Source organism: Cupressus sempervirens, chromosome 11 (genome assembly GCF_028749045.1).
Source record: "Cupressus sempervirens isolate cs-2001-9-10 chromosome 11, ASM2874904v1, whole genome shotgun sequence".
Classification (NCBI taxonomy): domain Eukaryota; kingdom Viridiplantae; phylum Streptophyta; class Pinopsida; order Cupressales; family Cupressaceae; genus Cupressus; species Cupressus sempervirens.
This window is the reverse complement of record NC_143128.1, coordinates 280,426,614-280,440,659: the sequence shown is the minus strand read 5'-3', so window position 1 is coordinate 280,440,659 and position 14,046 is coordinate 280,426,614. Positions and strand designations below refer to the sequence as shown.

General features: G+C 34.5%; 1 protein-coding gene across 1 annotated transcript; it reads left to right on the top strand.

Moving 5' to 3' along the window:
- The first annotated feature begins 1,155 nt into the window (after nt 1-1,155).
- LOC149529202 (uncharacterized) lies at nt 1,156-9,690 on the top strand. Its single transcript, XM_089811026.1, has 4 exons — nt 1,156-2,348; nt 2,508; nt 7,200-9,212; nt 9,401-9,690. Exons 1-3 carry the CDS (start codon nt 1,171-1,173, stop codon nt 9,183-9,185), a joined length of 3,165 nt encoding a protein of 1,054 aa, XP_089667152.1. The 5' UTR covers nt 1,156-1,170; the 3' UTR covers nt 9,186-9,212; nt 9,401-9,690.
- Nucleotides 9,691-14,046: the final 4,356 nt, after the last annotated feature.

The following is a 14,046-nucleotide window of genomic DNA, read 5'->3' as shown; positions in this document are numbered from 1 at the left end:
CAAAAGTTTATTATTTTCATATACCGATTAGGAATTGTAGGTGCACCCTAAACAGCTACTAGATCATTTCCCCTAATTTCAATAGTTGTGAGAAGAAAAAGTGATTTTATCATAGTTTCCCAAAAAAATTGACCGAAAAAAAAGCTAAGGGTGGAGTGTACGGGCAGTTAAGTGAACATATAAAATTGTAGTATTAGGTGGACAGGATTAAAATCACAGTTGTAATTGTAGTAATTACAACTGATGTCCCACGATGCACCTATTGGGAAGTAAAAATTAAAATTAAAATCAATCATAATAGCACTAAACCCTTTGTATTGATGAAGAGATGAAAAATAAATCAAACTTATAAACCTAGCATGGATAGATCATCCCGGAAAATTATCGACTCTAATATTCGAAAGTAGCTTACAACTGGAGGGTAAGATGACATTTTGAATGGCATCTAAATTTGATGAGAGATTAAGTTGCGTAGAGTGCGAGGCAAACTATATGATGTCGTCACTTCAAGAAAAATCAAAAGCTGCTGGAAAGTTCGGTCACTGCCGTGAACATCCCACCTACAAAATCTGATATTTTGGGGAAAATAGGAACGGTCGATCTTATCCTTAATGTACGTTGTGGAAAATTGACTGACGAAAAACCAAACACTAGATACCGGTACATCAGTCAACATCAACAACACAGAAATGTGTGGCTGGTTTATAATTTATGTGGTTAACAGTGTTTATAGGAAAGGCCGATCTTATCGTTGATCTTATCAATGTTCAGAAGTCAACAACATAAAAATGTTTGGCTGGTGTTGTGTCGAAAACTAAGGGAACAAAAAAACTCCGACTTTTATCTTTTCATTAAGCCAAAATTTTAAGCAAACTAATCAGATATATTACAGATTCTGCGGAAAATAGAATGAAAAAAGCTTAATTGATAGAATGAAATAAAAGTTTAATTGAAAGAAGTAATTTTATTAAGATGACTGTTACTTATCTGCTGGAGTCAAAATATGCTGTTCATAGAATGACAAATGAAGTGGCGAGCTTTGAAAATAAAACTATTAAATCATAAACATTGTAAATATTGGTCATTGACCTGTTGACCTGGACGCTGTTAAGAAGAGCACGCCCAGAAAAGAAATGCAATTCCTTTGTGCCCTGCTTTCCACATTTCCCAATGGCCATCCCTTTTACGTGCAATCTCTGTATTGTAATCTTTCTTCTCTTCTTCTTCTGCTACTCTACTGTTTCCCATCGATTGATGCCCAACAGATGCCCTCCCCACGAATCCCATGCTCTGCTCCGCTTCAAAGCGGGTCTGAATGACACCGAGGGCGCTCTGAGTTCGTGGGTGAATGGAACTGACTGCTGCACCAACTGGACTGGCATCTCCTGCGACAATCACACCAACCACGTCGTCTCTGTTGATGCATCATCTTCTGACTACTCTTTCCAAGGTGTGATATCTGAGAGCCTCTGCCAACTTCGCTTTCTCACATCACTACACATATCTGGAGTATCAGGTACTACGTCCATTCCTCCCTGTTTGGGAAACCTATCTTATATTGACTCTTTATATATATATGCAAGTGTCTTAAGTGGGATGATTCCTCCCTCCATTTGCTTGCTCCCCCGTCTTACACATCTACATCTTTCAGTGAGTCAGTTCAATGGAAGCATACCTTCCTGCCTTGGCAATCTCTCTTATATTGAATCTCTCTCTTTTCATGGCTTTAGTGGAATCCCTTTCTCTTATATTCCCTCATCCATTTGCTCTCTCACCCGGCTTACACTTCTTGATCTGTCAGGGAATGACTTCAATGGGAGCATACCTTCCTGCCTTGCCAATCTTTCTTCTTTAACTGAGCTTGACCTTCATAGCAACCGAATTGGTGGAACCATACCGGCTTCTCTTGGAAGTCTCTCTTTGTTGAAGAATTTATACCTTGGTGACAATCAGCTGAGCGGTAAAATTTCCTCATCCATTTGCTCTCTCACCCGGCTTACACTTCTTGATCTGTCAGGGAATGACTTCAATGGGAGCATACCTTCTTGCCTTGCCAATCTTTCTTCTTTAACATACCTTGCCCTTTATAGGAACCGACTTGGTGGAACCATACCGGCTTCTCTTGGAAATCTCTCTTTGTTGACGTATCTATATCTCTATTACAATCAGCTGAGGGGTAAAATTCCAGATTCTTTGGGCAATCTGTCTTCACTTGAGGGGTTGGTTATTAATGATAACCAACTGAGCGGTAAAATTCCAGATTCTTTGGGCAATCTCTCTTCGCTTGAGGAGTTGGTTATTATTTATAACCAACTGAGCGGTAAAATTCCAGATTCTTTGGGCAATCTGTCTTTGATGAATTAAAAACAGCAGCACAAAGAATAAGAAAAACAGAGCTTAAAAACAGAGCAGCAAAACTCAAACATATCAAAGAGCTATAAAGTTTCTTCATGTTATTACAGCTGAGAGGAATGCTCTATTTATAGAGCTCATACATATTTCTAGAGGGTTCTTGAGAAGCTTCAAGAAAGGAAGCACTCTAGAGATTTCTACATAATTTTAAATTCAAATTTTGCACAAAGAGAGAGGCTCCAAGAAGCAAGTAGAAAGTTCTGGACTGTGCATTAAATGCCCAGCTACTATAATAAACATTATTTTTAACACCCCCCCATAATGTTTATTTGGAGAGAGTAGGAACATCTTTGAGCTGCAATAGATCTCTAAATTTCGTAGATTTTACGATAGACAATGCTTTTGTAAATATATTAGCAAGTTGATCTTCTGTTCCGCAAAATTGAAGCTCCACCTCTTGTCTTTCAATTAGATCTCGAACAAAATGATGATGCACTTCTATATGCTTGGACCTTGCATGATATACCGGATTTTTTGCTAGCTTGATAGTACTTTGATTATCACAGAATATTGTTGTTGGAGAGTCTTGTGGATGATGCAATTCTTCAAGTAACCTCCTAAGCCATAATGCTTCTTGAGACGCCTTTGATAAACCAATATATTCAGCTTCTGTAGATGAGAGTGACACTGTTGATTGCTTCTTGCTACTCCACGAAATCGGTCCCGATCCAAGATGGAAGATATATCCTGAAGTTGACTTTCTATCATCAATGTCACCTGCATAATCAGAATCTGTATATCCAACTAAAGTAGGTTCTCCTCCATATTTGTATTCAATGCCAAGCTGGTAAGTACCCTTAATATATCTTAATATTCTTTTAGCCGCTTTCCAGTGTTCAATGTGTGGATCTGCCATGTATCTCGATACAATACCAACTGCATATGCAATATCTGGTCTAGTTATAGTAAGATACAAAAGATTTCCAACAAGCTGCCTATATAATTTTCCATCCACTTTCTTTTGAGTAGAGTTAGCACCTAACTTTACTCCTATTTCACATGGTGTATTACATGGTTTACAATCACTCATATTGAATTTTTTAAGTACATCAAGAGCATATTTAGTTTGAGAGAGCATGATTCTTCCTTCTTCTTGCCATACTTGCATACCCAAAAAATAGTGCATTAGTCCTAAATCAGTTATTTCGAAAGCTTGTTTGAGTTGATTTTTAGTTATCTCAATATCATGTGCGTGATTTCCTGTAATAATCAAGTCATCCACATACAATACAATGATAACAACCTTATTATCACAATATTTTACATACACATCTAGATCAGCATTACTTCTTTTAAATCCAACTTCTAGGAAGTACTTATTAATTTTTGAGTACCAATGCCCTTGGTGCTTGTTTGAGACCATAGAGTGATTTTCTTAATCTACACACCAAATTCTCTTCTCCATACTTAATAAATCCTGGTGGTTGTTGCATATAAATTTCTTCTTTTAAGTCACCATGCAAAAATGCACTTTTTACATCCATTTGAAAAATTTTCCAACCAAACTTTGCAGCTAAAGCAACTATTGTACGAATGGAAGTCATCTTAGCTACTGGAGCAAAGGTTTCAGTATAGTCTATACCTTCTTCTTGTGAGAAACCTTTAGCCACTAACCTTGCTTTGTATTTTTCAATAGCTCCATCTGATGTGAATTTGGTTCTATAGGTCCACTTGCAACCAACCACATTTTTGCCTTTTGGAAGTGTTGTTAGTTCCCATGTTCCATTCTTCATCAAAGAATTGTATTCTTCTTGCATAGCTGCTTCCCATTCTTCTTTTCCTTTTGCTTCTTCATATGTGTTTGGAGTGTCAACCTGCATCACCTTAGTCATAAGAGCATAGTTAGCAAATATATATCTAGGACCTTCTTGATAAATTTCTTTGATGCTTCTAAATTTCTTTGGATTTTCATTATCACTTTCTTGAGTCTCATCCCATGTAGTGGTTTGCACACCTTGACTTTGACTATTGGTAGAAGTAGAATTTTCTTCATCAATCAAAATTGGAAAGAAAGATAATGTTGAAGAATTATCATTCTTAACATCTTCATCAAACCATACATTTCTTTTAATATAGATTTCATTAGTTCTAGGATTGTATAACCTATATCCTTTCGATTCCTCACTATATCCAACCATTGTGCACTTCTCGCTTTTCCTTTCAAGTTTGCTCCTCCTTTCATCAGGAATGTGAGCATATGCTTTACAACCAAAAATTCTAAAATGAGATACTGTAGGCTTTCTTCCACTCCATGCCTCTTCTGGTGTTATGTTCAAGACTGCCTTAGTAGGTGTTCTATTCAAGATATATACGGCAGTATGAACTGCTTCAGCCCAAAATTTAGCTTCTAGATTTCTAGAATGAAGCATGCACCTAGCCATTTCTATTATAGTTCTATTTTTCCTTTCAGCAACACCATTTTGTTGGGGTGAATAAGAGACAGTTGATTCCTTTTTAATGCCATGTTCTTTACAAAAATCTAAAAGAGCTTTATTCATGTATTCAGTCCCTCTATCAGTTCTTAGTATCTTTAAGTACTTTCCACTTTGTTTTTCAGTCAAAGCTTTAAACTCTTTAAACTTTTGAAACACTTCATCTTTCTTTTGTAGAAAATACACCCAAATTCTTCTACTATAATCATCTATAAAAGTGAGGGCATACCTTGATCCTCCAATTGATGATGTTTTGAAAGGACCCATTACATCACTATGGACTAAATGTAGAGGAGTTTTTGCTCTCCATGATTTACCTTGAGGGAAACTTTCCACATGTTGTTTTCCCATTGCACATCCTTCACACACCTTAGGGCTTAATGATATCTTTGGCAGCCCATGCACCATTTGTAATTTCTCCATAAGCTTGAGACTTTGAAAATTGATGTGCCCCAAACGCTCATGCCATAACCTGCTCATATCATCATATTGAGCAATAGCACACATATGTTTATCTCCACATTTAGAAGTAAATTCTTGAAATTTATATAATCCATTCTCCATTTTACCAATTGCAATGACTCTATAATTATCATTGACATCCTTGATTAAGCACTTATCATTGTAGAATTCTATTTTATGTCCTTGACTTGCAATTTGAGATACTAAAAGTAGATTTGTTTTTAATTCAGGGACTAATTTCACATTTTTGAACAAACCATTATCAATTTTGACATTACCAGTCCCTTTAACTTCTAAAGCACTATTATCCCCCAAATATATTTTCTCTATATTATTTTCACTTATTGATTCAAATTGATTCTCGTTATGAGACATGTGTTGTGTAGCACCAGAATCAATAACCCAATCTTCTTTGAAAGTATTATTTTCTTTAAGTGCAACACAAAATGCATTTCTTTTAGAATCTCCTAATTTTGGATAATTATTTACTTTCTTTTCTACATCTCTTTTCTTCTTGAAACATTCATTTGCCTTATGACCCATTTTACCACAATAATGACATTTCCATTTACTTCTATTATGAGCTATATATGAAATACTCTTATTTTCATTCTTCCAATTTCTTTCTTTAGATTCATTTTCTTGTGACTTCTTATAATATTGTTTTCCTTTCATTACAAATGCTTGAGATTCACCATCAAATGATTCTTTTTCTTTAACTTGTCTTTTCTCTTCTTGAACCAACTTAGCACACAATTCTTCTGATTTAATACTTTTTAATTTATCTGCAGTATCTAAACCCCTTATAAATGATTGATAAGATCCTGGAAGACTTTGTAATATAATTTGCACAAAATCTTTATCATCTATATCTTTTCCAAGAGAAGCAAGCTCATTTTTCTTTTCCTTTAACTTACTTAAATGTGGGACTATCTCTTGTGAGCTTGATAATTTCAAATTGTATAATTCAGTTGTGAGAGATAAGATCCATACATCACCTGAATTTTGATATAAATCTTTCAAAATCTTCCAAACTTTGACTCCACTTCTCTCATTATGAACTTCTGGAAAAACTTCTTCTGAAAGTGTAAGCTTGATTAGTGCTGCTGCCCTCTTGTCCCTTTTATCCCAATTATCTTGATCATTTCCTGGATTCGTAGGCCTTTGTTCACTACCAGTCACAATATCATAACAATTTTGAAGGGTTAGAGTGATTTCAACATGAGATACCCAATCATAATAATTTTTTCCATTTAATTTAACTGTAGGCAAAGTCACACCAAGTGATTCCATTGTTAAATTCTCTCCCTTTTTTTTTTTTTGGATGAGAATGAAAGATATTTAAGAACTTGAACACCCAAGCTTGAAACTAAAAAAATCTCACCAATTTGTTGAAGAAAAAAAACTTTTCTTTTGCTGCAATATCCTTCCTTTGATGTAGTTTTTTGTCCCAAACCAAACTGCTGTTCACTCCTTAGTTACAGCCTGCAAATGTAAAGATTCACACAAGAAAAACACATATATTCATTCCAAAAAGCATCATATATTCACAGCCCAAAGAACTGAAAATGCTCTGATACCATGATGAATTAAAAACAGCAGCACAAAGAATAAAAAAAACAGAGCTTAAAAACAGAGCAGCAAAACTCAAACATATCAAAGAGCTATAAAGTTTCTTCATGTTATTACAGCTGAGAGGAATGCTCTATTTATAGAGCTCATACATATTTCTAGAGGGTTCTTGAGAAGCTTCAAGAAAGGAAGCACTCTAGAGATTTCTACATAATTTTAAATTCAAATTTTGCACAAAGAGAGAGGCTCCAAGAAGCAAGTAGAAAGTTCTGGACTGTGCATTAAATGCCCAGCTACTATAATAAACATTATTTTTAACAGTCTTCACTTGAGGAGTTGTTTATTAATAATAACCAACGGAGTGGTAAAATTCCAGATTATTTGGACAATCTCTCTTCACTTGAGAGGTTGGTTATTGATAATAACCAACTGAACGGTAAAATTCCAGATTCTTTGGGCAATCTCTCTTCACTTAAGGAGTTGGTTATTAATAATAACCAACTGAACGGTAAAATTCCAGATTCTTTGGGCAATCTCTCTTCACTTGAATTGTTGTATATTGATAATAACCAACTGAGCGGGACCATTCCCCCTTCATTTGCTCAGCTTTCCTCACTCACTGACTTGAATGCTGTTGGCAATCGTTTCAATGAAACCATCTCGTCTTCGTCACTTCCACCTTCTTTAGTTCAACTCCGCCTGTCATTTAACCATCACCAGTCAATTTCAGAAACTTTCTTTCAAAAGTTTACGAGCCTATATCGTTTGCATTTATCCGACTGTGTACTAAATGTTAGCACAAGCTGGATTCCATCCTTTCATTTATCTGGGCTATATTTAGAGTCATGTAGGATTGACGGCCAATTTCCATCTTGGGTATCAACACAGTTTTCACTTAAATCGTTGGAAATAACAAACGCCAGTATTGTGGGAGTAATTCCCTCTTGGTTATGGGAAACCAGTCCTCTGTTGTCTTATCTGAATCTTTCAAGAAATCATTTGGAAGGAAGGTTGTCCTTAAATCCTTCAACATGGATGCAACTAGCAGAACTAGATGTGTCTAGAAATAAATTGAGTGGATGCATCCCATCAATGCCGTCTCCTAATATGACAATATTGCTGCTCAACGACAATTGGTTCACTGGCAACATTCCTCCTAGCTTGGGCGAATCATCCAAACTCAATATGTTAAATCTTGCAAACAACAACTTAACAGGAGTAATCCCTGTCAGCTTGTCCAATTGCTCTTCCCTTGTTGTCCTAAATTTGGGAAATAATAGTTTGGAGGGAGGCTTACCAAATGAATTAGGTATGCTGAGTGGATTATATTCATTGGTTGTAAACAAGAATAATATCAATGGGTCATTCCCTGTTTCATTAGAAAATTGTTCAAAACTGCATGTTCTTGATATGGGAAACAATTTATTTGGTGGCGAAATACCAACTTTGATTGGAAATCTTTCAGAGCTAAGAGTGCTGGTGTTGAAGGGGAACAATTTCACAGGCAGTATTCCTTTAGAGGTAGGCCAGTTAATGAACCTTCAAATCTTGCTGCTTTCATCTAATCACATCTCAGGCAAAATTCCACAAACAATTGCATTCTTGAAAGCAATAGCAAATGAATCTCAAAATGGTTTTATATTGTCTTCTGGTACTACTCGATCATTCTATCAAGATGGATTGGATATGACTTTAAAAGGTACTGATCGACACTATCCATATATTCTTTCCACACTCACATGCATAGATCTCTCAAACAATGAATTGCAGGGAGAAGTTCCTTCTAATTTAGGGAATTTGAAGGGGCTAAGGCTTTTAAACCTTTCAATGAATAATTTGAATGGAAACATTTCAAAAAGTTTTGGAGAGATGCATCAATTGGATGCATTGGACCTTTCAAGTAATCATTTTTCAGGACAAATCCCTGCAGAGCTTGACTATTTGAGTTCTTTAGGCTCACTAAATCTGTCAAATAATAATCTTTCAGGAAGAATACCGCAAGGAATACATATGACCACCTTTGGAGAATCCTCTTATTTAGGAAATCCTTATTTATGGGGGTGTCCCCTACCCAAAAATTGTTCTTGGCCAAAATTTGTTCCTTCTCCTCCAATTTACATTGATAAGATAAAGAGAAGCTCTACTTATCTATGGCATGGGATAGCATTTGGATTGTCCTATGGAATAGCTTTTGGTGGAGTAATATCATTAATCCTCATAAAAATTAGTTGGAGAAGGAAATACTTCATTAAAGTTGATGCAATCTTGAAGTTTTTATTTCCATGGATGAAGAATTTGACACTATGAAGGGATACATGTACAAGCCATTTAAATGTGAGTTTTTTTGTCCTTCAAAGTATATATCACAATTCTAAGTATTGAAATACTAAAATTCAAAATGTGTTGGTGTATTTTAAGATAAAATTCCATAGGTTATTCTATCAATTGTAGATTGTTGGTAGTTCTTTTAAATTGAATGATATAATTTTCTACTTTTTATTGATACATAACTTTGTGTACAGGGACCTATGTTTGCTTATGATGATTTCTTGGTTCATCTAAAGACTTCTTGGACTTGGTGGCTGATTAATATCATTGCACATGCTTTTGGGGAGGAGCTACTTTTAATAGAAAACTCTTTTACTTTTATGAAGAAAAGAAAGATACAAAAATAAAAAAGTTATTGATTTTGTTAGAAACATATGATGCAACATCAAATGATAAGATAGATGTTGAAGTCTAAACTTGTAATGACTGGAACATTTATGAAGAATGGGAAGATTTCAAAATTTAAAAAGTACTTATTTTTCTTTGGAAATGTAAAAGAATATTCATGAACATGTGATAAAACATCAAATGATAATATAAATGTTAATGTCTAAACTTAGAATAACTGAGATTTAACATTTAAATTGTAATTGGTAAATAAATTAAATAAGACATCTTTTAGTACTGGTGAATAAATTCAAATCCTAGGTGTCGATGCTATTATCATGACTATACAGAATTCATTCCAGCTAAATGTCTAGTAAGCCTCATTATCCTTTGGCTTGATGCTATCTGATTTTTAGAAAGATATCTCTGCAACAAAAAAATGATGATACAAACATTGTATTTTTGGCATTCAAACCTTTTAATCTTGTTATGGTCAATTATTCTATAAATTTTTTTGACAATATCATGTAGGTACAGAAGAAAAGAATTGATCTATTGAGTACGAATTTTCTAAATTTGAAATTTTTTCCCATCTCATTTGTGAATATAATCTAAACATGTTTCTTAATGGTGTACAATAGGATTTGATTTTTAATTTTTACCTCTATTGTTAACTTCACAACCTGTTATGATCATTATTAGGTAGTCTACTGACTCTGTTAACTCACTACATTCTAACTTTCACTATCTCCAAATTAGTGTAACTTTACAAACTATCTTGGCTACCCTTAAGCAATTCTTATGAGGTAGTCTGATTTATCTTTTGACTATACTTTGTTCACATAACTTAGCTCCACTCTCACTCTCATATATGTAAATGAGGACAACTAATTTGGTCCAAAGAGAATTGGAGATTTTAATGTTATTACCAATCTAGTTCCAAAGAGAACTAAAGATTTCTGCTTAATTACAGAGTGGCTCGATAGAATCTTGGTACCTCCTATTTGGTTAGAGAATAATTTTCTTTTGATTTCAGCTATTATAGCTTGTATAAGCATAAATCAAATCTTGCTGGTATGGATAGCTTTCAAAGGTATGGGTGTCATGGTGACAATTTCTAATTAAAGGTATTATATTATTATGTTTCCATAGCTCATGCTCAGAGGAAAAGAAGATGAAAAATGTACTTCTGGAATCCTTTCCTCAATTCCTGTAGCATGAGTTTTAGTATTTTATGATTTGGTAATGAGAAAGTCTAGACTTCGGCATAGTTGCTAAGTCGAAAGTATATCAATTCAAAATTTATATCATGGTTTAATTGTTTTTTATGAAATGTTCAACTGGGATTGTAGCAATTTTTTGAATAGATTTATTAAAATATAATAACAGATATAGGAGATATTTGTAGGGCTCTATTTCTATCAGCTTTTGGCTTCTTTTGTAATCTTCTTTTTATGATTAATAATATTGTTGTTGTTGCAATAATTTACTACAATTTATACTCTGTTTTATGCTCTGTCTCTATACTTTGATTTATCTTTTAAATCCAATAGATACATGTTACAGAAAAATAATAGCTGACATAGAGCACGTTGTTACCGTTTAATGGGTATCTAAAATTTTCATCCGCTGGCCTTGGAGATCAACACTTGCTCCCCGACTCTTTGGCCATATTGCAGAAGAACATGAGAAAGTGTCCCACATTCTTGACCCACGTCTTTTCTCATGAATCTTTCTTTCTTTTTGGGAGTTTGAAAATTGAGAAGTCTTCAAATTGGGTTTGAATAAGGCATTCAACTTAGGTTCTTCTGATGCAATACTATTTATTTAGCAGTCAAGTGATAGAAGGCAATGGAGGAATGAGGCCACAAATTAGATTAAAAATAGGGAGATTGAGATTCACTTAAAAAGCTAAAGATTGAAACTAATAAAATGAACTTTTCAAAGGAAACTCTTTAAAATTCTAAGACAATATGAGAAGAGGAGAGTACCCAAATGGATGAAAGAAGTGAATAGTTTGAAATTATAGGAAGACTCTTAGGGCCCATTTGGCTATAGGAATAGGAATAGCTATTCTGGAATAGAAAACGGGGCTATGTATTCTTGTTTTCTGTTTGGTTCAATCAATATTTGATGGGGAATTCGCAGACCCCAAAATTTATGTTTTCTAAAATAAATAAAAGTGGAATAGGAATATGTATTCCAATAACACCTATTTGGGTGGAATTGCAAAACCTCATTTTTGGGCCAAAATTGGAATACATATTCCTATTTTACTTCATATTCCAATTCCAATTTGGTGCATCCAAACGAAGAATTCAAAATTTTAAGAATTTATATATGCCTATTCCACTTGTATTCCCATTTCCAAATGGGCCCTTAATGAATAATGGTCTATATCCTCACCATAGGTTTTCTCAGAAGTAGTGTCTAAACCCATTTGAGAATTCCTTGCCAATATGTTGATCAGGTCAACATTAAGCTACAAGACATAAATGAACACATTATGCTACATGAAATGGATAATGTTATTTTCCTCTTATAGAAAGAGTTATAGAGTGAATGTGAAGATCTTTGTAAAATAGAGGAGGTGTAATGGAGACAAAAGTCTCTTGAACTATGGTTAAGGGAGGTGATAAAAATATGAAGTTCTTCCATACTTCTGCAAAACAAAGACAAGGAACCAGCTCCATCTTCTTTATACAATATGTAGACTCAAGCAATTTTATTTTAGATCTGGTTGGAATTTAGTCTAAGGGTGTTAGATTTTTTAGAAAGTTATTTGACCCCCTTCATAGCCTACCTCAGACCATTCATAAATAAATGAACTACTAAATGGTATCCCTAAGCTGATATCTGAGCAAGATAACTAGTCACTCATGGCCCTTTCAATTTGGATGAGATTAAACATGTAGAATCTTCCCTTCTTCCTGATAAAGCCCTAGGGCTTGATGGATTGACAAACCTCTTTTATCAAAAATATTGGGATGTTATTGCTAGGGATTTTCAAATAGGGAATTGTATGGAAATGGTACCATTAATCACCAATCTAGCATTAGGGTCCATGAATAGCATACGAACATGGGCACAAAAGTTAGAACCAAATTCTAGCCAATGAAGAATTTTAAGAACAAAAGGTCATCTTATACGATCATAGGTTTTATCAAAATCAAGTTTTAGAATCATTATGTCTTGAGATGCGAACTGAGCCCATATTTTAGCCTCCTAAGAAAGCACCAAGTTGTCCAAGATGAGTCTACCTCTAAGAAAACCATTTTGTTCAGGCCTCAAAATTTCTTGTGGAACAAGTTTAATTCTTTTAGCTAAGGCTTTTTCTATGGTCTTATAAGCAGTATTAAGCAATGTAATTGGCCTCCAACTATTAACAATATTTTCTTGTTTTCCTTTAGGAACAAGATTAATGAGACATTAAATAATAAAAGGTGAAAGGATCACGTTTCAATGCCCTCAAGGTAAACATTGTAGAAGTCCTCCCTAATGTGTGGCCAAAGCACATGGTAAAACTCCATAGGCAAATCATCCATCCTTGGACTCTTCTTTGTAGCCAATTTATACATAGCATCTTCAATTTCTTCCAAATCAAGATAATGGTCAAGGAAAACATTGTAATCATGTGGCATTTTGTAGGGAATACAACCATCCAGGCTTTCCTCCATAACATGAAGTAAGGGGTCATTGCTTGATTCATCTGCATAGAGTTATTTGTAGTATTCATAAAAGATTTCATGATAGATTCATGGTTGGTCTATGGTATTCCATCAAAAAAAGTAATCATTGATATGTGTCTTTGTTGCAAATATTGGAAGATAAACCTACTATCTTATCACCCTCTTTCATCCATTGTAAACAAGCCCTTTCTTGAGCTCCCTTACCCTTATAAATTGCTAATTTGTAGAGAAAGTGTTTAGTATGAGCTATTGATTGTTGAGCATGAATGCCACTAGGATTGTTGTCTAGAAGTTTTGTGCCTTTAGTAAGTTGTCCTTTGAGAGATTTATCTTGTATGTGACGCTTAGCAATAACTCTTCTACCTAAGTCCTAAAGAAAGAGTATACAATGCGAGATTGTTCATTCCCACAAGCTTATCCATCTATCATTTTGTGGTTTACGTTCAACTCTCTTTGTAGCAAGAAGGCCATCAATGCAATCTTGATTTTGTAGATGAGAGATGTTGAGATTGTAAGGTAGCTCACAAGGGAAATATGTTTCTCAAATAAGGGAAAGAGTGGTAAGAATATAAAGGTGATCTAAGAGGGTTGTCATCAAGTCAAGATGAAAACCTAAATTGGAAGGAATAACACGAAGATTTGGTCAAATATAAAATCTGTCCAAGCAACACATCCTTTGCAAAAAACCTTCATGATAATTGGTCTAGGTCAACCATTGGGACCTATGTGAATCCAGTTTTCCCATGATTGGGTCATGTAGTCCTAAGGACTTATGAGCCAAAGTCCAAGATTCACACTCTGCATGTGATAAATGGTTTTGGCAG